Source organism: Ailuropoda melanoleuca, chromosome 13 (assembly GCF_002007445.2).
Source record: "Ailuropoda melanoleuca isolate Jingjing chromosome 13, ASM200744v2, whole genome shotgun sequence".
In the NCBI taxonomy this organism is placed as follows: domain Eukaryota; kingdom Metazoa; phylum Chordata; class Mammalia; order Carnivora; family Ursidae; genus Ailuropoda; species Ailuropoda melanoleuca.
Window position 1 is genome coordinate 71264721 of NC_048230.1, and position 26734 is coordinate 71291454.

General features: G+C 41.0%; 1 protein-coding gene across 4 annotated transcripts in view; it reads right to left on the reverse strand.

The window, feature by feature from the left end:
• The window catches only part of TPX2 (TPX2 microtubule nucleation factor), a 59276-nt gene that overhangs the window by 1358 nt on the left and 31184 nt on the right, over positions 1-26734 (reverse strand). For 2 of the 4 annotated variants that reach the window (XM_002918281.4, XM_034640223.1), the window contains exons 8-18: positions 26409-26530; positions 24967-25118; positions 23759-23927; positions 19701-19842; positions 18621-18837; positions 9101-9196; positions 7904-8080; positions 7367-7513; positions 5007-5118; positions 4161-4348; positions 858-2182 (exon numbers count right to left, since the gene is read on the reverse strand). In XM_002918281.4, coding sequence (XP_002918327.1) covers positions 2072-2182; positions 4161-4348; positions 5007-5118; positions 7367-7513; positions 7904-8080; positions 9101-9196; positions 18621-18837; positions 19701-19842; positions 23759-23927; positions 24967-25118; positions 26409-26530 — 1633 coding nt within the window. In that variant the 3' untranslated portion in view covers positions 858-2071. Of the gene's footprint in view, positions 1-326; positions 2183-4160; positions 4349-5006; positions 5119-7366; positions 7514-7903; positions 8081-9100; positions 9197-18620; positions 18838-19700; positions 19843-23758; positions 23928-24966; positions 25119-26408; positions 26531-26734 lie in introns of those variants that run through there. The other 2 variants (XR_004619465.1, XM_019798655.2) reach the window with 2 other exon arrangements.

Here is a 26734-nt window from a genome sequence, read left to right on the forward strand (position 1 = left end):
GATGAATAGGAGAAAAACCCAAGCAAGAGGTGACCAGAAACAATAAAAACCCTCCAGGAATCCACAAGAGATAGGAGGACTGAGGTAGAACTGGATTTCTCACAGGACTGATAACCTGTGTACCCTCAACTACCCTCTCTCTCGCATACCACGTCCAATATGTCAGTAAGTCTTGCCAGTTACAACTTCAAGGTACACTCAGAACCCAACCATTTCTCACCACCTCCACTGTTGCTACCCCAGCCCAAGCTCCTATTAGCTCTCACCTACATGCCTCCCATCCCATTCCAGGCTATTCTCCACACAGCAGTCAGATAAACACTTACCACATGACAGAAGAGAGGACAGTTACTTGCTTATGGTCTTTCCTCCTAAAAGGTAAGGTCCATGAAGGCAAGTTCTTCTATTTCTGTTCATTGCTGTATTCCCAGAGACTAAGTGGTCCCAAGGTATATACACTTAGCACCAAGTAAATAGTTGTTAAATCATTACATAAGTAGGATGGACCTGTACACTAGACTTCTAGGAAATGAATAAAGACACTATCTTGCATCAGTCAGTGGGTCTTCAGGAGGCTCGGTGATCTGCAAATCATGTCTTGCTTTGTCATCCATCGCAGAATCTACAACAGCCTGTTCATAATGCTCACTGAATGAATAAATGAAAGGAATATAAAACAGGTTTACTATCCTCTATGGTGTCTAGGACTGGCCTGGGCAGACTATGGATGCTTTTATATCCTTTAGCACAGGAGTAGAGGACTAGTAAAGAGTAGAGTTCATAAATAATGCCGAGTCTAAAAGAAAATACACTACTTAACATGGATCTAGCAAATTCTGTGCCAGCTACAAAAAATATAGAGATGACTAAGATTATTTTTATTTTCAAGGACTAAGAAAATCTTAGGTATCTGGGTCTCTACCAGTTTGTGAACAAGTACAAGTAATTCAGCAGTATAACTGTTCTACTAGAGACATATACAAGAAGCATTTGGGAGGCACACAGAAGGAATGATCACCCTTGCCTGCAGAGGTCAGGTGGTCAAGGAAGGATTTATGAAAAAGATTTTACTTTAGTCTTATAAGAAAGCTTCCCAGATGAGAAAAAGCACATTTAGGAAAGAAGGCACAGATCTGTGTGAAGGCATAACACACAACTGCCTTCCAGAGTGGTTCCTGGAAGGGAGTTAACAAAATACGGAAGGACAAAAAAATGTTACAAAGCACTTTCCTCTAAGGACAGAGCCGGTGCTTTGAAAAGTTCCTGGACCCTCCTCCTCTCAAAGTACCCATTTCTCCAGTGAGATGTGACCTCCAAAGGGGCTTGACAGAATTAAAAACAGGAAGTAACAAAATCAGGGAGGGGAAGACAAGCATATTTATTCCGCTCCAGTTTATCAGAGGACTTAAAACGTGTACTGCGTGGCATTCCCTGTTATTATCAGCACTGGCAAGGGAAGAATGTGCCTTAACAGCAGTTCTGCCCCAAAACTTGCCGATGGCTGCTATGAGGCTCCAGTGGGTCCGTGGTCTTCCTCGTGGTTGTGCAGTTAATGAGGCTTCCACCCTCATAGAGACAGGCTCCTTAACTCTAAATTCATTTTGTGCAGAGATGAGGAAAGAATCTGATATACTGACTGTTCCTCAGGTAAGCCATGACTTAAATCCTATCTTAGTATTTAACTATCTTTATTTTCTGATTAAAATAGAAAAAAAGGGGGAGGGGGCAAAGAGGCAACAGAAAGTATACTGTGCTGATACAGAGACTTTAAACTCTAGTCAGAGTTAAGACTCATATTAAAGGTCGACTGATGGTTCAAAGGAAATAACTACATGAAGTCAGAGGGAGACATGCATCAGATGAGTCTCATTATTGGCCTCAATAATGTAGGAAAACAATTCTCAACAAAATTGGAGTCCACACTTGTCAGGTACGCTCTGTTAGGCATGAGCAGGTGAAAGTCTAGAGAGATGGGTTCTCCCCATGCCCTGGTGACAAGGAAAGAAGGCTCCTGGTTTGATGAAAAGAGCAGTTCCTGCTCCCAGGTGGTGTCTGCAGCTCATGGCTGAGGTTAGCAGTGGAATCGAGTGGAGAACTTGGGAGAAACGGGCACAGTCAGAGGCTGGTCACTGGACTTTACTTCCACACCCTGGTACTTGCGTATTGGATTTGCCTTGTGCACCTGCAGAGTAAGGAAAGATAGTTACCACTGATCAGGATGTTAGAAAAGTACTGAGTATAGCTGTTTTTATTTTTTTCCTTCCTGAGAAAATGTTTGTATAGTCTTATAGATCCAAGTCACCATCCAAAGGGCGGGGAGGAACGCAACACAGCATAATGGAAAAGCACATGAGCTTTGGAGCCCAAGTAGGTTTTTATTCAGGTCTTGGGGGTCCCTCAGCTTGCACTAAAGAACATCAAGACTAACTCCAACTTGATTGTTTATTACTAGGTTTAACAGGGCTGTACACAATTGCAGCAGAAAAGAGATACATGTTAAGAATCTGTCAGAGTGGGGAGTGGGGGACTGGGATAACTGGGTAATGGACATTAAGGACGGCACGTGATGTAATGAGCACTGGGTGTTATATAAGACTGATGAATCACTGAACTCTACCTCTGAAACTAAAAATACACTATATGTTAAAAAAAAAAAAAAATCTCCCAGAGTACAATCTTAAGCTTGAGTCTTAATATTCACCAAAACCATGGACAAACAAAAACAATAACCAGGAAGGGTTGCTGGGAGAAGGCCATCTTTCCTTCTGGGCAGTCTAAAATAATCCTGAATCAACTCAGGTTAGTCGAGAGCTAACTAGCATTGACTGAAATGTGCTTTAGGATGCTGACATCAGGGGCGCCTGGGTGGCTCAGTCATTAAGCGTCTGCCTTCAGTTCAGGGCATGATCCCGGGGTCCTGGGATCGAGCCCCGCATTGGGCTCCCTGCTCTGCTGGGAGCCTGCTTCTTCCTCCCCACTCCCCCTGCTTGTGTTCCCTCTCTCGCTGGCTGTCTCTCTCTCTCTCTCTCTCTGTCAAATAAATAAATAAATAATCTTTAAAAAAAAAAAAAAAAGGATGCTGACATCAGCCTATACTAAGTAGCACCTCTATGACAGGGACAAACCCAAGAGGCAGTACCAAGTGTTGAAGAAAAATCGAAGAACTTCAAGCTGGAAAAAAGACTAGTTTTGTGAGCATATCTAGAGTGGGGATCATTTTTTATCATTTCTTTATCCAATCAGCAAAAGGCAGCTTGGATTTTGCCAGGAAACTAGTCCGTTTAATAGTTTGTCCCTAGAACCTTCTTGAGGCCACAGTCATCTCTGCCAACAGCTGTATCAGCAGCTGGCCTCACCTTTTTAGACAAAACTGCAACAACTTATGTATTTATATAATCATCCTTTTACCAATCACATGAAGTTCCATCTGAAACTCTCTTTGCTCATTAATGCAGTTAATGCAACTTGCTGCCCTCCGAATGAAAAAGTTCTTAATGTGAATTAAGCTTTCTTTCTGCATAACTTAATATCTAAATCATTACACTAGTGTTAGCAAGGAGGGTCACATAGACCAATATGTGTTATAACCCCAAGGAATTTGAGTCAATTATTAAGAGGAAAACGAAAATACAGTTGCCACATAATTCTCATGTCCTTCCCTACCTATGTATCCTTGTCTAATTGTAAAACCACTTTGGTTTTCTAAAGTCGAAAGGAAATAATAAAAATAAGTTAGATAAACAAACAAGTCCTAGGAGTGCATCACTGCGCACGTTCTACCACAGGATACCCTCCTTATCAAGACCCCCTGGAAGAGATTCTGTCTGAATTCTGTATCAAGACTAAATGTACTTTTTTTTTTTTTTTAACAACTAGCTTGTTTGTCTCTCATGAACACTGTGAGTTTTGTAACCAACAGTTCGTTCCTAAAAAGAGCCAAAGTTATGGCTCAAACTTAGCAGACACATGGATCACAATGTGCACATCTTCAACATTGTTCACATCACAACTTTGTTCTTGGTTTGTGTGATTTTCCACCTTCACACATCTTTGATATGTCCTGGTAGGCTACCTTAGATCCTTTCTGGAACAAGGCAAGGTACAGAGAAAACAAAATAAAGACAACCGTGGGTGAGTGAGTGCTCATGCTGCCCAGTTACCAGTTCTTTCCGTAGCCTGGCCAGCTCCTCCCTCTGCTGCTCTTCCTCCTGGTGCCTGGCCTCCTCCAACTGCTGGACTTTCTGAGCTTCTACCTCAGCCATTCTCTTCTCCAGCTCCTGCCGCTCCTTGGCTCTCTTCTCGGTGGCCAGCTGAAAAGGTTCCTGAACTAGAGAACCAGAGAGGCCCTCTGAGTACAGAAACAGAGAGAGTATTGGTGCACAAGCAGGACCTGTATAAACGTAGCCCCCTGGATGAAGCAAGTGGCACGGACACGCATGGCAACAGAAGGGCTAAGCTCTAGGGAAGGCCTGTTAGCAGAAAGGTAGAGCACACCACATACAAAAAGTCCTAGAATTTTAACAGTTGGAAGGGCTCCTGGAAACCATCTAATTAGGAGAAAAGTAAGACCCACACAGATGAAATAGCTTGCTCAGAACTACATAGTGATTCTAAGACCGATGTAGGAGGAGAATCCAGTTTTCTGACACCTTACCAGTGCTTAAGGAATCAAACGTTTATACCTAAGGCTTGCTTCATGGAGAACTCCAGAAAGAATTCCTGGCTTTTCCTCCCTCGCTTACTACTCTTTGTAAAGTAAAGCCAATAACTGCTGTTGAAATGCCAGCTGCCTTTGCCCAAGCTCTTGTTCTATGAATCTGGCCGCAACATATACTACAAACTCAACACAGGTACACGGTTCAACAAAGACAAAAAACCCGGTCTAAGAAGAGAACTAGATCCTCTAAAGCAAACGCTTCTGGTTGACAGAGCTGATACTGAGTCCCAGCACCCCCGGGAAGTCTGACAATTCTGCCCTGATTCCCCAAGGGTACACATAACACTACCTGCAACAGATTTCTTCTCTTTCTTGGGAACAAAGGGCTCCTGGGAGATGACGGTGTTTGGACGAGCCTTGAAGCAAGCTGCTTCTCTCTGCTGTTTCAGTTCTTCCTCCAGCTATTAGAAAGAAAGTCTGTTAGATAAGCAACAGCACAACTCTCCATGACTGCTGCCTCAGTGGCTCAAGAACTAATGTTTCTAAATAGCTTCATCAATAAAGGCAGGAGATGACTTCATCTCAACCTAGTTAAAACCCCCTTTACACTGAGTAGATCAGACTGACAACCTCTGAATCCACTGAGAACTAGAAAATATCTTTAAGGTACTTTTAAGGCCTATCTGAACACAAAAATAAACATGCAGACATTATAGCCCTTGGATGGGAACATCTATAAAGTATTCTCCCTTCCAACCCCCCAGATAATCTAACCAGAATTTTTTTTTAAGATTTTATTTATTTGAGAGAGAGAGAGCATGAGTGGGATGGGGAGGGGAGCAAGGAGGACAGGCAGAGGGAAAGGGAGAAGCAGACTCCCTGCTGAGCAGGGAGCCCAACATGGGGCTCAATCCCAGGACCCTGAGATCATGACCTGAGCCAAAAGCAAATGCTTAACCAACTGAGCCACTCAGGTGCCCCAAATCTAAACAGAATTTAACAAGCCTCTAGATTTAACTACTCATTTATAGGAAATACAGAAGGTACAGGAATATATTAAATAACACCATGGGAATACAATGACCAAAATCGGGATTGTGGAAAATCTATAGGACAAACAAGCCAGTTTATTCCACAAGTAATATGTAAGTAGAAGAGTCTGTAGAGAAAAAGGGATTTAGAGATTTACCAAACAAATGCAGTATGTGGGTCTTATTTGGATCCTGATTTCAACAATTCAACTGTCTAAAAAAATTATGAGAGATTTGGAGATATAAGAACACTATTTGTCACTATTAAGGGATTACTATTAATTTTTTTTATGTGTGATAGTATTACGGGTTTTTTTTTATACTTGTATTTTTAAAGATACATACTGAAGATATAAAGATACATACTTATCATTACTTGCTGTTTTTGGATGAAATGAGGTGATACCTAGAATTTGCTTCAAAGTAATCCTTTATTGGTAGAAATATCCAGTATAGAGGTTAAGTAGGTAGAAATGCAGATGAAATAAGATTTTCCATGTTTTGATCATTATAGAACCAAGTGACAGGTTCATGGAAGATCATTATACTATCCTTTCTATTTTTGTGTATGTTTGAAAACCTTTAAAAAAATTTAATTATAGGAAATACCCCACACAGACATTTTGTATCATGGTCCTGGAAAGAGAATTAACTACCACTTCCAAACCAACAGTCCTAAATTTTCCTAGGGAACACCACCAACAAGGAACCTATGTGCAGTTATGTAAGCAATTACATTTCTTGATTTCCTAGAAAGATTAGCCCAGAGCTCCTTTTGGACAGAGTCTAGGATAAGTGATGATATAAAAACACTGACAAACTTAGGGATTCAGGGGAATTTTTTTCCAAATAGGGCAGAATTAGATCCCAATCATACAAACCAACAACCAATTAATTGTTTTTAATCACCTGTCATCTACAAAGAGCAAAGAGCACACTATGTTGAGAAAACAGCATACCATACTGAGGATCTATTCTCACCATACTGTTTCTTATCAAAGTACCAACAGAAATGAGTGAACACGTAATGAACAAATCTAATAGATGGAATAGATGAGATCTTAAACTCCTGATGCAAAAAGAGCCTGTCAGTTCTGATATTCCCCAGATGATCACTTGGAGCAGAGGTCAGCAAACTTCAGACTGCAGGCCAAATCCAGCTCATAATCCCTTTTTGTATAGCCCTTGAGCTAAGCCTGGTTTTCACATTTTCAAAGGGTTGAAACACAAACACACACACACAGAATATGTGACAGAGACCACATGTAACCTATAAAATCTAAAATATTTACTATCTGGTCTTTTACTTATTTATTTTTTAAAGATTTATTTATTTATGAGAGAGAGAGAGAGCACGCAAGCAGGGGCAGGGGCAATGGGAGAGGGAGACAAGCAGACTCCCTGCTGAGCGGGGAGCCCGATGTGGGGCTTGATCCCAGGACCCTGAGAACATGACTTAAGCCAAAATCAAGAGTTGGAAGCTTAACCAACTGGGCCACCCAGGCGCCCCACTATCTGGTCTTTTATGGAAAGTCTGCTGATCCCTGATTTAGAGAGAGAGTCCCTCAAATAATCCAGTATGTTAGTTCTCAGATGAATTTCAGTGTAGTGGGTCTACCTATTCTAACAAACCAACAATGAAGCAAGGAACATTTTAGCTCCTCTCCCCGTCTCCCACCTGATGCTTCCAAGTCTGTGCCTTCAGAGCACCTCTTCTGTCAGTCTCCAGGCAGAAAGGCTCAATCTGAGTTGTGTTCTTCACCTTCTTCTCTGGCAGGTTAATGGTGTCAAAATGAGGCAAAGGAAGTGCCTTAAACTTGGGCACCTAACAGAAAAGAAAACATAAGATTTGAGATCCTAAGGTCTCTCTAGCCAGAAAGCAAGAGCTGCTCCAGAATATCTGGATGAATCTGAAATACAGGAAAGGCAGTTTTCAAAGCAGCATGGTATGTATAGCAGAAAGAGTAAGGGACTCAAAAGGAAATCTGGGTTATCCTCCCAATATTGCCAATAACTGGCAACACGATCACAGGCAAGTCACTTAATCTCCTTGTACCAGAAGGGTTATTAAAAACTTGCCCTATTTATACTTCATGAGGTTCTTAGAGGGATCAAAGGAAGTCAGTGATTTTATAGCTAAAAGTGCAACATAAAAGATTATCTGTGACAGATCAAAGAATAGTATTATGCTACTTGCAGAAATGGAAACACCTACCTCCCCTTTCTGCAGTTCTTTTATTTTCTTCTCCTTCTGTAACTGACGTTCTTTGTCTCGAGAATCAAAAGAGAAAGGGCATAATTCCACAGTTCTTATCTCTGGGATTTGGGGCTTAAAAGGCACCCCATAATGCGGCACAGGTTGAGCTCTTATCACTACCGGCTCCTCCTCTTCCTAAGGGAGAAACTGTAGTTTAGACACGAGTTCTTTCTCACCTCCTCAGAATGTGGTGTCAGAAGACAGTATTTGAGAGAAATCATTGATTAAGGCAAGTCACTCAACCTCCTAGGTGTCTTTGCTTCCTTTTCTATCAAAGAGGGATAATCCCTAAGTCACCTACCACTTCATAGGGGTGAGACCAGAGTGAAAGCATTTGATAAAGGACAAACACAATTACTCTTAAAGGATCTAAATTTTTTCATAGGAAGATTGTAAAAATGAAAAGAGATCAAACAGTATGAACAAAATGGAGAGGAGAGGTATTAAGCATATACCTTGGCCTCTTCTTTGACCCAGCCTCCAGACTCCACTAAAACATGTGACTGGGAGTTAATGGTTGCCAAACCCAGAATAGGACCAAGTAAGTTGTTTGGGTTCAAGCTGGTAACATAAGATTACGGTGTATTTTAGTTTCAAATGAACCTATAAAAAGGTTTATGCTTGAGATCTGCTATAAAATTACCCTAACTCTGGATATTTATAGATAAAAATGGGAGATGTAACAAGAAACTAGCCTGATCAATGACAGTTTACGTATTCCAATTTCATGAACCATCACCACACAGTCACCTTAGCAACCCTTGGGTTAGTGGAGATCAGACAGGGCGGATATAACTGCTCAGTGTGATTTAAAAAATCCCTCACTGAATGGTGACAAAAGCTTAGGCAAAATAAAATACAGGGCTTGTCAACTTTTGATCCAATTATGACAGGCTGATTTTCAATGCTATAGAAATGGACAAGGGTCCAGAAAGTTGCATAACCAGTCACTACTGAAAGCCAGAAGATTCATACCCTTACCAACTACTTGGCTCTTGGGGAAGCAAAAAAGATAATCAAATGTTCATACCAACTGTTAAAGGCAACTTCAGATAAGAGTGACTGCCTTTGAATTCCATTAAGCTTAAGAAAGAGGAATGCTTAAATTGATAAAAAAGATAAAGGAAGAAAACTCCCTCTATCCCAGGGAATCACCTCATCTTCTTTGGTGGGCATTCGGATTCTATTCTTCAAGGCAAATGCCGGTGACTTGGGGACAGTGATTGGAAGTACTTTCTTTTCAGGAACACCCTGCAAGGAGTAAGCAATTCAATTAACATCCCAGAACAATCTCTACTAGGCTGTGTGATAAGATCAAATCCCTCTCGGGGTGGTTGGGTCTGCATTCAGCTCAGGGCATGATCCCACGATCCCGGGATTGAGCCCCAAGTCGGAAGAGCAGCAAAGAACAAGGGCATGGCTAGAGTACTATACTCAGTAAAAACAGGATTCATCACAATCTTTTTTGGTGCTTATGAAAAACACCACGACAGAAAACAAACTAATGCTGATATTTTATTGTTTCTCTCCCTTACTATACTCTAATCCCTCAAAAACAAAAGTCAAAAAAGGCTTCCAAATGTATCTAGGATCAGAATAGATACTGTCCATTTTCTTAATCCTATTCCTCATACAAATCTACAAGAGAACTTAGTTAGAAAACACCACCCTCAGGGTGCCTGGCTGACTCAGTTGGTGGAGCATGTGAGTCCTAATCCCATGGTTGCCTGCATGAGTCCCATGTTGGGTGTAGAGATTACTTAAAAATAAAATCTTAAAAAGAAAAAAAATCACCCTCAAAATGCAAAAGGAAAAAAGTATTGGGCAAGAGCTAAATTTCCTTCTGCCAAACAAATAAACAAAGAACAAGAACAAGCAGTTCACAAAGATACACAATAATTGATCTCAATAATTTTTTAAAATATAAATTATAAATTTAAAAATATAAAATATAAATTATAAATTTATAAAAATATAAATTAATCAGGTTATTCTTCACCTATAAGATTGAGTAATATCTGAAAGACTGATTAATTCCAGTGTTGGCATGCACGAAAGAGAAGTCAGCACTCACATACAGTTGGGTAAGAATACAGGTCATAAATTGGTACAACCTTTGGGAATTACCTATTAAAATTTTCTTAAGATTTTATTTATTTGACGGGGAGAGAGAGAGCATGCACGTGAGAGAGCAACAACCTGAGCCGAAAACACTTAACCGACCGAGTCACTCAGGCACCCCCACCTTTTTTTTTTTTTAAGATTTTTAAAGATTTTTCTGCTCAGTTGTTAAGTGTCTGCCTTCGGCTCAGGGCGTGATCCCAGGGTCCTGGGATCGAGCCCCACATCAGGCTCCCTACTCCCCTGGGAGCCTGCTTCTTCCTCTCCCACTCCCGCTGCTTGTGTTCCCTCTCTCGCTGGCTGTCTCTCTCTCCGTCAAATAAATAAATAAAATCTTTTAAAAAAATATTTTATTTATTTATTTGATAGGGGGGATTACCTATTAAATTTTTAAATGGTCATACACTTTCACCCAATATTCCACCTCTAGTATTTGATCTCTAGTTTAGTTTTTGTTTTTAGTATTATTTCAATATATTTTGTAAAAGAATAAAAATTGCAAATAATTCAATTATTTATCAAGAAAGGATCAGTTAAATCCTTTTTTAAACTGTTGTGCACCCATGCAAAAGAAAAAGAAGTAACTCTTTATTACTGACATATGACAGTGTTCATAATATTGAGGGGAGAGTGACAAGTTGCTGAAATAGAATTAATTATATATATAACTTAAGCACAGAAATAAAATCTGGGAAGAACAGCTGTTAACTCTCATCATACCTCTTTGAGAGGAGATTAAGGGAAGCAATTAATTTTCTATATTCCATAATTCTCATACATTCAACTACTCTGAAGATTTTTCCCTTCATGATTCCAAAACACTGCCAACATTTTAAATCCTTGCAGGCTGAGTTACCTGTACCATATTGAGCACATCATTTAAGACTAACACATTTTAGGAAGTTGTTCCATAAGCACTTTCTGATTCTCATAGAATTTATACTCTATCACAAATCTGGCAATTAATCCTAACTACAAAACGGTATCTCTTGGGCTTTTTTGAATGAAGTGTTAAGACCAGATCAATTTAAAAAAGATAAAAATAAAAACTGCAACATTATTTACAACAGCCAAACCATGGAAGCAGCCCAAGTATCCAATGATAGATAAACGGCTAAAAAAGATGTGGTGCATGTGTGTGTGTGTATACATACGTGTGTATACATGTATACACACACGCACACACACCCCCCAATACCAATGGCATATTATTCAGCCATTACAAAAAGCCATTTACAACAACATTGGATGGAGCTAGACAGTGGAGTGCTAAACAAAATCAGTCAGTCGAAGACAGACAAATACCATATGATTCCACTCATACGTATAATTTAAAAAACAAATGAGCAAGGGAAAAAAGAGAGAGACAGAGAGAATCCAAGAAACAGACTCTTAACTACAGAGAACAAACTGATGGTTACTGGGAGGAGTGAGGGGTGAGGCTGGTGGTGGGATGGGAGAAATAGGGGATGGGGGTTAAAGAGTACACTTATCATGATGAAAAAATAAAATAAAATGATAAAATCAAACCCTTATTTGTTACATTCACATGTGTATGTTGCCTCCCTCTGCCCTCTATTCTGCTTCCTCTCCACCTGTTTACCACCATACGTATACAGGTCACACCACCGATTGCCTGCACCATTCCACTAGCCTTGTAATACACTTTCAGCTTCTCATCTAATTCCTCCAATCCATCTTCTATATATAGTCAGAATTATTTGCCTAAGACACATCGGATCACATAACTTCCCGACTTAAAGTTCTTTAATGGCTCCTATGCTACCTACAATAGTATAACAAATTCCTTGCCATGAAGTACAAGGTGCTTCATAATATGAAGCCCTGCCTGACTCTCCAGCCTTACCTCTTGCCTTTCCCTACAGCTCACCCTCCAACCACTACGAACTACTGGCAGTTGCCAAAATGTTAACACTTGTTCTCTGAATACCTTTGTTTGTGTTCTCTCTGAAATGTCCCAGCTGCTTGGAAGCACCTAAGCCTTCTTTTCAAGCCTTCACTGAAGCATCTCTTCTTTTATAAAGGCTTTTAATTGATCGCTCCACTCCCAGAACCTATGAAATGACCCCCTCTTTCCTTGTATATAGTTCTATGACAGTACAGAAGTTTTGTATAAAACTTCACAGCACTTGTGTATTTAGATGTTCAACTCCTGCTAGCCTTCGAGAGTGGGGACTGTTATTCCATTTATCCCTAGTACCTCACAAAGACCTTGGCAAGTATAAGGCATTCAGTAAATTCATTGAATACATATAGTAAAAATGAATAACAGAATTTATACCTTGGACTCTTGGAATCTACTTTATACCTTGGGAGAGAGACTTCTCCTTAAAACATGTTTGGAGGGTTGCCTGGGTGGCTCAGTCAGTTGGGCGTCTGCCTTAGGCTCAGGTCATGATCCAGGGTCCTGGGATGGAGCCCCACACCAGGCTCCCTGCTCAGCGGGAAGCCTGCTTCTCCCTCTGCCTGACCATTCCCCCGTGCTTGTGCTCTCTCTCTCTCTTTTAAATAAATAAATAAAATCTTTAAAAAATATGTTTGGAATGTTTCTCTTGGAGTGGCCTTCAAAGCTAATTTTTAAGCAATGCAAGGTAGTCACTCAATATTTACTTTTAATTAGCAAAACTATTTCCAGCTCTATTATCCTGGGCTACTTAGTTTTAGTTCCAAATGATTTAGATTAGCTCTTAAAAGCAAATTAATCTTTAAAATATGAACATTTGCCACTGCTGAAGAGATCCAAGACTGTGTGCCAGAGGGTCCAAGATAAGTGGCTTTTCCAAAATGCATTACATAGTATCAGTCATTGAAAAGAATTTATACCCTGCTAAGATGACCACTGTAAAGAGAATGCTCATTCTGCTGTGGAAGCTGTTTTCTAAAGAAAGCCAGGATCACTAGGAACAGTGAAATCCCACAGAGCAGAAATTGTAAGGAGAGTGACAAAAGTCTGTGAAATGGTTGTTCAAATAATGCTTACCATAAAACAGCAAGAGCCTGTTGTTCTACAGGTGGCCGCCAGCCTCTTGCTCAAGCACATTCAGGGCATGTGGGAGTGGGAAGAACATGAAGCAAGGCTCAGAGGTTGGTTCTAGCCCTTGCTCTGATTCTAATCTGCATAACTTAGGGCATACTAGAGAGAATTCTAGGCCTTGGGTTTTTGTTTTTTAAGATTTTATTTATTTGAGAGAGAGAGCATGAGCGAGAGAGCAGAAGCAGGGGGAGCAGCAGAGGGAGAGAAGCAGACTCCCTACTGCACTGGGAGCCCGACATGGGGGCTCGATCCCAGGACCCTGACATCATGACCTGAGCCAAAGGCAGACGCTTAGCTAACTGAGCCACCCAGGCGCCCTTGTTTTGTTTTGTTTTTTAAGATTTTATTAATTTGAGAGAGACAGAGTGCAAGTGGGGGGGCAAGAGAGGAAGAAGCAGACTCCCTGCTGAGTGTGGAGCCCAACGCAGAATCTGATTCCAGGACTCTGAGATCATGACCTAAGCCAAAGTCAGACACTTAACTGAGCCACCCAGCTCATTTCTTTTCATAAAATAAAGTATTAGAAATAAATACCTGATGATTCATTTAGCTCTAAAATAATCCCTCTTTCCTTTTCTTCCCCTCTCTGCATCCACCCGGCAGAGATGTGCATTTTAAAAGAGCAAGGGAAATCTCTAATAAATAAGCCACCAAAGAGCTATCTATGAGTGCGCTCAATCCTAATTGGGGAAGAGGAAAAGGTGATTTATGAACACCAAATCTGCAGCAACGACCCACCCACACCCCATCTCTTCCGCAATCAACACTAACTGGGGGCTCAATGAGAAATTTAAAAAACCAGGGGCACCTGGGTGGCTCAGCTGGTTAAGTGCCAGACTCTTGATATCGGCTCAGGTCATGATCTCAGGGTCGTGAGACTGAGCCCCATGTCGCGTTCCACACTCAGCACAGAGTCTGCTTGAGATCCTGTCTCCCTCTACCCCTCCCTCCAGTCATGCTCACTCGCTCTCTCTAAATAAATAAATAAATAAATAATTTTTTTAGATAAAAATTTAAAAAATGAATATTGGGTTTCTAAAAACAGGCAGCTTCTTGTTTTGCTATTTTAAGTTTTCCTAGTTGTAAGCTCCTTGAGGGCAGGGATGTCACCATGTACATTCTTTTGCATTCTCCACAGGACCTACAAGTAGTAATTAGTTCCATGAACATATGTTGATTGACAATACTATCCTTATGTGTTTACATATCAATCTGCTCTACCGAACTGTGAAAACTTTGAGGACGAGTGCTGTTTTCCCCCACCTTTGAATTCCCAGTACCTAACACAGCCTAGGCCGGCGCATTTCAGCTGGTACTGTACTCACTCAATTATCCAACATCAGAGTGCTTCTGCAGCAATATTAGGTGCAGGGGATATAAAAGTGAGTAAGACAGATAAACACAGTCCCTGCTTTCAGGGAGCTCACATTCTAGTGGAGGAAAAGAACAACGAAAAGGTAACAAATCAGGTATTCCCTGATTTTCAAAAGTGCTCTGAAGAAACCTAGCAGAACGTGCAGCTCAAGGATAATGGGGGGAAGCTCCTAATGGGAAGCTCCAGGAAGATAGCTCTAAAGAAGTGATATGTGGTTAGAAGTGGGCAATGTGTGGACAGATGGCACATTTAGGGAAAGCAGCCCAGGATGGGGGAGGGGGTGTCAGGGGTGAACACTTCTCCTTATGGGAGGATATGCCCCCAAATGCCCCGGGACAAGATCAGTTAGGAAATTACTGTGAAGCAATGTTATCTCACGACGTATGGGGAAAAAAAAAAGTCTGTTGGTCTCCCCAAGTCATCCCTAAAATATCGCCGCTAAAATTACTCACTGGCCTCACCGACACCACACCCACCTCTGTGGTGCCCCATCCCCGCTAGATGTCGGCACCAAGTTCACATTTCACACCCTTGAGCTCAAGCTTTTCATCACTCCACCTCTGCCCAAGAGCCCTTTTTTCATCTCTGCCTCATGGCCCGCTGCTGCCCAAGCCCATCTCTCATCAGCCCCGTTGTCTCATCAACCACAAGTTGAAGAGCACAAGAAATACCGTAAGAACACGCTGAAAGAACTTCAGCACCAGAGGGACATGGATGAAGAGCAACAGTGGCAAACAGACAAGCTGCATTTGGGCTCTGGGAAGCAGGCTCCTCTGTTCTGCTAGAGGAGTCCAGAACTAGAAGTTACAGGACCAAATCTCAATTCTGCCTCCAATTTTTAAAAATGGTTCTATGAGCAAGCCACATTCCCCTTTCAAAGCCTCCCTTTCCAAAAAATGAAGAGGGTGAGAGAGAATACACCTAAAGTCTCTTACGCTTTGCTTCTCTAGAAACCAATAGTTGAAGTGAAATTCCTGGACATTTTAGAAGGGAGAACTACAAACAGCCAACGTCAAATGCAAAAACGGAGTTTGCAAATAAACAACGGTACGTTGGTACTGTGGGGTAAAATAATATAGTGCTCGAGGAGATGATGGGTTCAAATCCTGGTTCTGCATACTAGATACCTCCTAATGTCTCTTCCTCATCTAAAAAATAGGGCTAAAAATAAAACCTATCTCTTAAGAATTGTTTCAAGAAGTACGATAATCTACATAGAACACTCGGAATGAGGTAAGCATGTGATAAAATGACAGTTATTACTATTAACAACATGACTGCTTACTGTATGTCAGATACTAAGTTCTCACTGGGGCTCTCTCTAATCTATGCTGCACATAACAAATCAAAACCCCAGGGGTGGGGCCCAGGAATCTGTTTATGTAATAGGATCCTCAGAGGATTCTGAGAACCAGCTGGATTTGGCAAACACTTCCCTGGAGCACACCACGTCAATTCAGTTGCATCTTACTTACCTAGTGCATTGCTGATCTGCTTATTCAGAATTCTCAACAAGGCACAACCTGGTACAAGGTTACTCTAAGATCTCACTTAACTAAACTCTTACTGAACTCTAGGGACCCTTCCACAGGCACCACTTCACCCTAGCATGTCCAAAGGAAAACTGCCAGCCCCATTTCCTAAATCAGCATTTCTAAAAATAAAGTTCAGGTAAGACAGATAATACGGAAGAGGATGTTAGGTGGGATGCAGACTACTTTTTTTAATAGTCACATATTTCCTAAGACCTTTCTATTTAAAAAGGTACCTTCTATTTTAATATAAGAGCACAGACCCTGAAACCATACTACCTAGTATCTATCCCAGCTCTCCCATTGGTTAATTTATGATCTTGGGCAAGTTATTTAATCTCTGTATTGCCTAACTGTAAAACAGACTGATAATAAGACCTATAGTATTTACCTCATAGAGCTATTATGAGAATTAAATAAGTTATTATATAAATTGAAGAGCTTAGACTAAAACTTGGCACATAATAAGCTCTATATATTAGCTATTACTATTGATATTCATGGCAAAAAGTACTGGTTTTCCATTTACATAGTGATTTAAATGTTCCCTTTAAAATTACTTTAAAAATGAGTTGATTTTGAGAATATATAAAGTCAGGTGCCTGGGTGGCTCAGTCAGTTAAGTGTCTGCCTTATGGCTCAGTTAAGTGTCTGCCAAATGAATAAAATCTTTTTTTTTTTCCTAAGATTTGATTTATTTGAGAGAGAGATAGCGAGAGAGTATGAGCAGGGAAGTGGGGGGAGAGAGGGAGAGGCAGGCTCCCCACCCAGCAGGGAGCCCGATGCGGGGCTTGATCCCAGAACCCTGGGATCATGACCTGAGCAGAAGGCAGTTGCTTAACAGGCTGAGACACCCAGATGCCTCTGAATAAATAAAATCTTTAAAAAAACAAAAAGGGGGGGACATCTAGGTGGCTCAGCCCGTTAAGCGGCTGCCTTTGGCTCAGGTCATGATCCCAAGGTCCTAGGACTGAGTCCCGTATCAGGCTCCTTGCTTCACAGGGAGCCTGCTTCTCTCTCTGCCTGCCACCCCCCTGCTTGTGCTCATGCTCTCTCTCCAACAAATAAATAAATAAAATCTTTTAAAAAAAAAAAAAAAAGAAGAAGAAGAAAAGAAAAGCGGTCTCACATGCAGAAAGCTCTCAGCTGAAAGAAGACGAGGGGTGGGAAGAGGGGAATAACTATTTTTAAGCATTATGATGCGTTTTTAAAGCCTGGAAAATATAACTTTGGATTGCTTCTGACTTAGTGCTAAGAAAATAGAATAAACAAACTACACAGTCCAAGGTAATATATTGGTGCACAGTTTCACTTAAAACCACGGTATCTCAAAAGGACGAGCAAAAAGAAAGAAAACAGGAAAACAGAATTCTTAGTACCTGGACATAAATCAGTCCAATGCAGGAAGAGAATATTTCCCCATCTGCACAGAAATTATCTAAAACCCACCTTTGCATTTATGTAGATGAACTCTATTACTTATTCTTTGACTGTAGCATCTCTTCCTAATTGTATATTTTCTCTAAAATCCTGACTATAAGCCCACCAGCACACTACAACCCACTTCTCTGATCTAGTTTCTACTTGGTCCTCTTGATATACTTCTTTTCTCCAGCTTAACTGACTCCACCCACTTTCCAGGAACCCCCCTACCATATTTCCCACCTTCAGGCTTTTATGTTACTTCCACTGCCTGGAATGCTCTGCCAGTCCATTTCACTTGCATTTCTACAAGTCCAAATTCTACCATATAATGGAGAGGCAACCTAATGAAGTGTTAAGATCATGAACTCTGGAGCCACGATGCCTGAATTCTTATCCTTATTCCACCATTCACTAGCTGAGTGTCCTAGGAATGACTCCTAACCTCTCTGCACCTCAACTGCCTCATCTGAAACTGGTGATAATTACAATAAATCACCTGAAGGCGTTGTGGTCAAAATGAATGGGTTAATACACGGAAGGGGCTTGGAGCCTACCTGGCACATAGTGAAAGTTTTGGCTATTACAATAGTAACAACACACGATGATGATGATGTGAAGGCTCGGGTCATATGCTCCCTCCTCCACAAAGCATTCGCTAAACCTTCTGTCTTGAAGAAATCATTATCTCCTTTGAGTTCCTATAGTACTTTTTACTGTCACCTCTCTTAGAACACTTCTGTCTAATTTTATATTATTTTTCTTTGTTTGTTTGCTTTTTAAAGATTTTATTTATTTATGTGACAGAGAGACAGCCAGAGAGAGAGGGAACACAGCAGGGGGAGTGGGAGAGGAAGAAGCAGGCTCCCAGTGGAGGAGCTTGATGTGGGACTCGATCCCGGAATGCCGGGATCACGCCCTGAGCTGAAGGCAGACGCTTAACGACTGTGCTATCCAGGCGCCCCTAATTTTATATTATTTACACATATGTTGTCTCCCTTATTCGACTTAAAGTTTCCTAAAAGCAAAATCCATTTATGTCTCTTTATCACCTACAGCTCCTAATACAATGCCCTGATCATAGTATCTACTCAAACATTTGTGAATGGGTGGATATTTGGTCACGAGCAAGATGCTTCTGCCAGCATGCAGAGCCTCAACCATTCTTACCACAACATCTTCCAAGATTTTAGTAGGGCAAGGTCTGGAATGAAATTCAAAGTGTTCATCCTCTGATTTCTTCTTTGACTCCCGCTCCTGGATTCTCTTCTCAATTTCCAAATCAAAGCCAATAGGCTGAGTGGGTGGCTTCACAGGTGGTTTCTTGGGCAAGATGGGCCCACCTTCAAGAATTCTGGGATCAAGTTCCCGTGCTTTGAATTTGTATCTGTAAGATGAGAGTTTAAATGACAACCACAAAAAAAATTTTTGTTAATAAAATAAAAGCTACACAAACAACAAAGTAGGCCAAAACAGAAAAATAGTAATTATTACGATTACCCAAGCACAGCAAAATTTCGATTCTCTCCATAGCCATTTCTCTACTTCAAGAGCAAAGAATAAAGGAGCCAGTCCTAACATTCCCACCTCTTTAAAGATTGGGGTTTCTTTTCCCAGAGGAAGCTGCCCCTCCTCAAAAGAAGTACAAAAAAGAATGAAAGCAGAATACAGGAGACGGGGCGCCTGAGTGGTTCAGTCGTTGAGCGTCTCCCTTCGGCTCAGGTCATGGTCCCAGGGTCCTGGGATCAAGCCCCGCATGGGGCTCCCTGCTCAGCGGGAAGCCTGCTCCTCCCTCTCCCACTCCCCCTGCTTGTGTTCCCTCTCTCACTGTGTCTTTCTCTGTCAAATAAATAAAATCTTTAAAAAAAAAAAAATACAGGAGACAAACTCCAGCGCTAACAACCACATTATGTTCCACTTTCCTCCACCAATAATAGCTGTAATGAGCCCTTGGGTAGCCATAAAGAGTGGGATCTACCTAAACGAAGCTCAGAGGACACGGCTTAATTGGAATCCTGTGTAAGTTCTCCCACCCCAACTTCAGCATTCGTTTTTTACCAGTTTATACTCCAGGATATCTCCATATTCCCACTTCTAATCTCTTAATCATTCAGCAGGGGGCACAGACTGTAGGGAGCCTGTAACTCAAATGCCATAAATTCTGATGGCAAGAAAAACAGCAACTATCCCCATTATAGAACTGAAAAGAAAGCAGGTACTTGGAACTCTTCCTCCCCTGATGGGACTTACTGTTGCAGTTTCTCAAGCTCCTCTGCCTCCTGATCCGCCGCACTTTTGCAGGTCACAGGCCTTGTGCGCTGTTTGGTTTGCAACACAGGAGTCTGTGGGTCTCTGGATATCTTGACCACAGCAGATTTGGAAGGTAACAGAGCTGTAAAACAAGATCACAGACCTAGCTCTCCGAGACCCTGTTTACTGTAGGTGCTGACTCGGCTAGGCAGCCCACGACGCCATCCACACTCAGCTCTGCTCATGTCAGCCAACCTGACGTGTCTGATGGACTCATCACTACACGGCATGTACTGCCTTTCTATTGATAATGCCAACTATTTTGGTTGTTATTGACACATAAGATTTTTGCTTATTCTAGCTTTAAAATAAGGCCTTTCTAAAGATCAAGTAATAACTCTCAATTTTGTGAATTCCCTAAAAGCATCTACATCAAAACATCAAGACCACCTCTCACAAAAAGTCAAATAGAGAAAGTGAAAAAACTATGTCAAAGCATCAGTACTTTTATTTTTTTTTAAGATTTATTTATTTATTTGACAGAGAGAGAAAGAGAGTGCGCAAGCAGGGGGAGTGCCAGGCAGAGGAAGAGGGAGAAGCAGGCTCCCCGCTGAGCAGGGAGCCCAATGCGAGGCTTGATCCCAGGACCCCAGGATCATGACCTGAGCCAAAGGCAGATGCTTAACCGATTGAGCCACCCAGGCGCCCCTCAAAGCATCAATCTTAAGACCATCACTACCATTCATAGAAAACATTGATTCACCTGACCAGGGCAACCTTATCAATTTTCATAATTATGCAGAATGAATCCCCTAATTTAGATCTGATCACATAACAGCAGGAGACAGAAACCAAATCTATTTATTTTAGAAATAAGCCAGTCTTCAAGTATACATACAACCATTATTTATAACTATATACAGTTTTAAATAAAAATTGCAGATGGGGCACCTGGGTGGCACCGCGGTTGGGCGTCTGCCTTTGGCTCAGGGCGTGATCCCGGCGTTATGGGATCGAGCCCCACGTCAGGCTCCTCTGCTGGAAGCCTGCTTCTTCCTCTCCCACTCCCCCTGCTTGTGTTCCCTCTCTCGCTGGCTGTCTCTATCTCTGTCAGATAAATAAATAAAATCTTAAAAAAAAAAATTGCAGAAAATACACCATACACAAAAATAAATCCAAAATGAATTAAGAACCTAAATGTCAGGGGCGCCTGGGTGGCACAGCGGTTAGGCGTCTGCCTTCGGCTCAGGGCGTGATCCCAGCGTTACAGGATCGAGCCCCACATCAGGCTCTTCCTCTATGAGCCTGCTTCTTCCTCTCCCACTCCCCCTGCTTGTGTTCCCTCTCTCCCTGGCTGTCTCTATCTCTGTCGAATAAATAAAAATCTTAAAAAAAATAAAAAATAAAAAAAAAAGAACCTAAATGTCAGATCTGAAAGCACAGGCAGTAATTTCTCTAACATCGGCCACAACAACATTTTCCAGATATGTCACCTGAGGCAAGGGAAAGAAAGCACAGGCAGTAATTTCTCTAACATCGGCCACAACAACATTTTCCAGATATGTCACCTGAGGCAAGGGAAATAAAAGCAAAAATAAACTATTGGGACTACATCGAAATAAAAAGATTCTGCACAGCAAAGGAAACAACAAAACTAAAAGACAACCTATGAAAGGGAGAAGATATTTGCAAACAACATATCCAATAAAGGCTTAGTAGTCAAAATACATAAAAAACTTATACAACTCAACACCAAAAAATCCCTAATAATCTAATTTGAAAATGGGCAGAAGACATGAACAGACATTTCTCCAAAGAAGACACACAGATGGCCAACAGACACATGAAAAATGCTCAATATCACTCATCATCAGGGAAATGCAAATCAAAACCACAATGAGATCACCTCACATGTGTCAGAATTGCTAGAATCAACAACATAAGAGGAGGCATCAGATGGCTCAGTCGGTTGGGTGTCTGCCTTTGGCTCAGGTCATGATCCCAGGGTCCTGGGATCGAGCCCCACATCAGGCTCCCTGCTCAGCGGGGAATCTGCTTCTCCCCCTCCTTCTGCCCCTCCCCTGCTCGTATTCTGTCTCTCTCTCTACCTCTTTCTCTCAAATAAATAAATAAATCTTTATTAAAAAAAAAAATCCAGAATGAAACACAAGAAACAGGTGCTGGCGTGAATGTGGAGAAAAAGGAACACTTGCAAATGTTGGTGGGAGTGCAAACTGGTGCAGCCACTGTGGAAAACAATATGGAGGTTCCTCAGAAAATTAAAAATAGAATTACCATATGATCCAGTAATTCCACTACTGGGTATTTACCCAAAGAATACAAAAACACTAATTCAAAAAGATATGTTAACCCCTATGTTTATGGTAGCATTATTTACAATAGCCAAATTATGGAAACAAAACAAGTGTCCATCAATAGATGAATGGATAAAGAAGACATAATATACATGTGTGTATACACACACACACACACACACACACACACACACACACAGAGGAATATTACTCAGCCATAAAAAAGAAGGAAACCTTGCCATTTGCAACAGCACAGTTGGATCTAGAGTATAATGCTAAGTGAAATAAATCAGTCAGAGAAAGACAGATACCATAAGATTTCACTCATATGTGGAATTAAAAAAACAAAACAAACAAAGGGAAAAAGACAAATCAAGAAATAGATTCTTAAGTATAGAGAACTGATGGTTACCAGAGGGGAGATGGGCGGAGGGACGGGTGAAATAGATGTAGGGGATATAAGAGTACACTTATCACGATGAGCACTGAGTAATGCATAAAATTGTTGAATCACTATATTGTATACATGAAACCAATAATACACTACATGTTACTATACTGGAATTAAAATTTTTTTTAAATTGTAGAAAATAATTTTTCTTTCTATTTGCCAGGACCAAGATTCTAAAAGCAGGGCATATCAGACTCTAAAAGTCATATGTTATTTGGAAAGTCATGTTTAATATTTAAATTTCCATTAGAATAAAAAAAAACAATTTCATTATTTTTCTAACATAAAATTTGACAAAATGACTACTGGAACATAATAACAATATTAAGGAATGCTATACTTAAAGAAGCTTGCCTGACTGCCTAACACAGCACTAAACAATGCCTATGAAAGAGCAGAAAACTTTGAGACCTTCAAAGGCAAAATGACCAAATTCTGCTTTATCCATTATGCTAGTCCTATATTCTGGACAACTATTTTGTACCACTTCCATTTCTCAAACTTCCTTACCTTCCTTCTTGCAGTAATTATTTTCATAAAGACAAAGGCTAGGAGATTAGAACCCTCTCATGTGTTCATCCCAAACCTACAAACCTGCCAGCATTTACACCCATTTCTCTCTTCCACCCTCCCTTCAAAGAATAAGCACTCCACCTGAGAGCTAAGTATCCCTCCCCTACCTGCCCATGCAGGTTATCGATCACTGGTTATCTCCTTTCTGCCCTGGATCTTCAACTTCTTTCACTGCCAGTGACTTCTCAGGATAAAGACATATTCTACCTATCTCCCCCATGTCTTGACTCTTACATCGCCCTCTACATTGATAGCACTTACCATAATTTGTAATGATCTATTTATCTCTCTCACTGAGTTAGAAACTTGATACTGAGTAGCACCAAGTCCATTTTATTCACTGCTATACCCCCTACACCCAACAGTGCCTGGTTTGTAGTCGTAAAGTTTGTTGAATGGCTGAACAAAAGCACACAACCCTGAATGAATGGAATGCTTTCATTTTCTGTAGGTCAGTAGCTGCACCATGACACTTTGACACATGGCAAAGGTATGATTCCTGGCCAATTACTGATCAGGAGGATCACGGTGGTTGATGGGTATAAGCAGACAGATAGCCAGGGTGGGGTGGGGAAGTTCAGAGATGCTCAATGGTACATTTGTTGTCTGCATACAGGCACATGCCATAGTTTAGTTCAAAAGCTAGGATTTCAACTAAAGACAAATCTGTATAAGCAAAGGAATTCTAGGGGAGGCTATAACAATGGTATGAAACTTACTATCATCCTTCTTGCTCCTCAAGTGATATCTGTTAGGGGTTCGTTTATGAAAGGCTTCGACCTGCTGTGCAAGCGGCACGTATGTAGAAGCTGTTTCATCAAATGTTCTTTTCTTTCCTTGGGACAGGTTGAAAGGCTTAATAATGGTGCATCCCTTAGTCACTCGGGCCTGTAAAGAAAGAAGTTGTTTTCCAAATGAAGTGTTATGGAAGAGCTCAGATCTACCACGAGCCGTATATTCAGCACATAGGATCCAAAGAAAAAAGGCCTGTGGTGAAGCCAAGATTATTATTCTTAAGTTTGTCAGTCCTGGAGCAAGGGTTAAAACTAGTCTATTCCCATCTTTTTTAAAAAGGGAGAAAGGATCTAGCACTTAACAAATTGTCTGTTCTACAACAGCAAATAAGGTGATTTTTCCCAAGCACATCAATGTTTTTATGCCAGCAAGAACAAGTGTTCTGAGAATTAGAAGAGGAAAAAACAGCTGCAAAGGTATTGCCCTCACCCCCAATCTCATTAAGAAAAAGTTGATTTGGGTTCTGGGTCTGGATCAGGCCAGGTAGCTGCCTGAATCAGAATCTCTGCAGACATCCTCCCCAAAACTAAGAGATGAAGAAGCCTAGTCCTTGGATGATTCATTTTCATAAAACTGATCTCTGACTGGAAACAAAACTCTAAGGATTGACATCTCAAAGGAAGAAGCACAACCCCAGGGTTTAAGACTGCAAAGGACTGATTTCAACGAGTGATGATGCCCACTGCAAATGCAAGTAGAAATTCTTAGTACTAGAATTTCTGCTTAGGATTCTTACTGTTTCTGTTAGATTTGAGTGGTCTGCCCCAAGACCATTGTTCACATAAGCCCTGTCATATATTATACACTCTGTAGACACAAGATATTTTTCAAGAATTTTGTAAAAGCACAAGCTGCAACAAGCTGGTACCTACAGTTTGCCACACATAATTCTATGTGCTTCATGTACATTCTCAATTCAGTTTTCACAGCAACTTCCTCAGATGCTTCCCAGAAAAATATAGCGATTTCTCCAAGATCACATAGCAAACAGGGCAAAGTGAGGATTTAGATGTATCTTAACACAAAAACATGCTTCTCTCAATTATATTATTAGAAGTAGCGACCACAACTACTACACCTGAAATCCTTGCTGAATTAGTAACAAGCATATCCACTGAGCCCATCAACTTACAGGAGATGGAGGATGCTTTCGCAGTTCAGATGTAAAGTTCACTTCCTTATATTCCTCCTGGTTCTTAGGATGTTGTTTGATTCGTTCATCTGTGCGGAAGTGGAAGTCAACTGATTTGGTTACCTGGCTCACGGATTTCTTCACAGGTTGCCCTGAGTGAGAAGCAGAGTAAAACACATAGGTAACGCCAAGAATAGAAAATACCTGTAAATCTCCTTTATCTGGTCCTTTTCGTATTTCTATCACCACGGATCTAACTTTGTTCACTCTCTACACATCACCCAAAACTTGAAACAGTCCTCAGGGACACTATTATATGGCCTTATTCAATGAGGATATTGATTTGAGGACCTTTGGTCAGATGCAAACTGCAAAGAGGTGGCACCAGGGGAGAAGACCCCATTTCCCAGGTGTGATGACATAGTTCTGGAGACACACTAACTGGAATTCTTTTGACAAGATAAGCTACAAATTGACTTGAAAAGCATACTTAACTAAACATGTCGAAGAGGGAAACCCTATAAACTCCAGGGGTGCTTTTTCAACCCAGTAAGCAGGGCTTTATAGCTTTGACTCCACAATAATGTTATTTATTTTTTATTTTTTTAAGATTGTATTTTTATTTGACAGAGAGAGAGACAGCAAGAGAGGAACACAAGAAGGGGTAGTGGGAGAGGAAGAAGCAGGCTCCCAGCGGAGGAGCCTGATGCGGGGCTCGATCCCAGGGCTCTGGGATCATGCCCTGAGCCAAAGGCAGACGCTTAACGACTGAGCCACCCAGGTGCCCCCACAATAACGCTATTTAAGAGCAAAGCAGAACTCTGACCCCTTGGCTCCCTCAGAACTACTTTTCCTCTGTAGCTACAACTGGATTCGCTCAGCTTTCTTTTCCTCTGTCAAGGATTAAAATAGGAAAACAACAAAAAAATGGCCTGCCCAATGGCTTTATCTTCTGTCTCAATCCAAATCCCTTCTTTTTCTAATACAAAGAAAAAGAATTAGGAAGAAAAAGGAGGGAGGAATTAATTTTACTTGAAGAAATGAGGGAAGGTTTCATGGAAAAAGGCCTCAAAAGATGGGTATGCATCCTATAATTAGAGGCAGAGAGCAACAGTGCACTCTTAAGAAAGGCCCAGTGTATGTTAATACTTTTTTTTTTTTCAAGTAATCTCTATGCCCAACTTGGGGCTTGAACTTATGACCCTGAGATCAAGAGTCACATGCTCTACTGACTGAGCCAGCCAGGGGCCCTGATCTAATGTATATCAAACATTCTAGGGAATGGTCATTGGGATATAAAGGGTATCAGCTTTCCAATAAACACATCTTTTTCTACTAACTACTAGCCAAGAAAGCCTTTTTCCCTTTAGAGACTTCAAAAACCCTACCAAGATAAGGAGAAACACCCTTCATAAATCAGACTCAACGAGAGCCACACTGACCTATTCCGGCAAGAGCAAGTTTCTTGAATTCTTCATTCTTCTTCCGCATCTCCACCACCTCCTGTTGCATTTTCATTCTCTTCTCCAACTCTTGCTCCTCAGTACTTTTTAGAATCTTCTGCCTAAGGGGCAAATCAGTAAAAGAAATAAAAGAGGAGAGAAGAAAGAGGCTCATAATTCAAAACAGTCTAAAGGTATTACATAGATTAGATTTTTAACCTGTGATAAAAGAACCATCAAAACCAAAAGGTATTATCTGATAAATTGATATTGACTTAATTAAGTAACACTAAAGACTTGAATCACAATTTATAACAAAATATTGA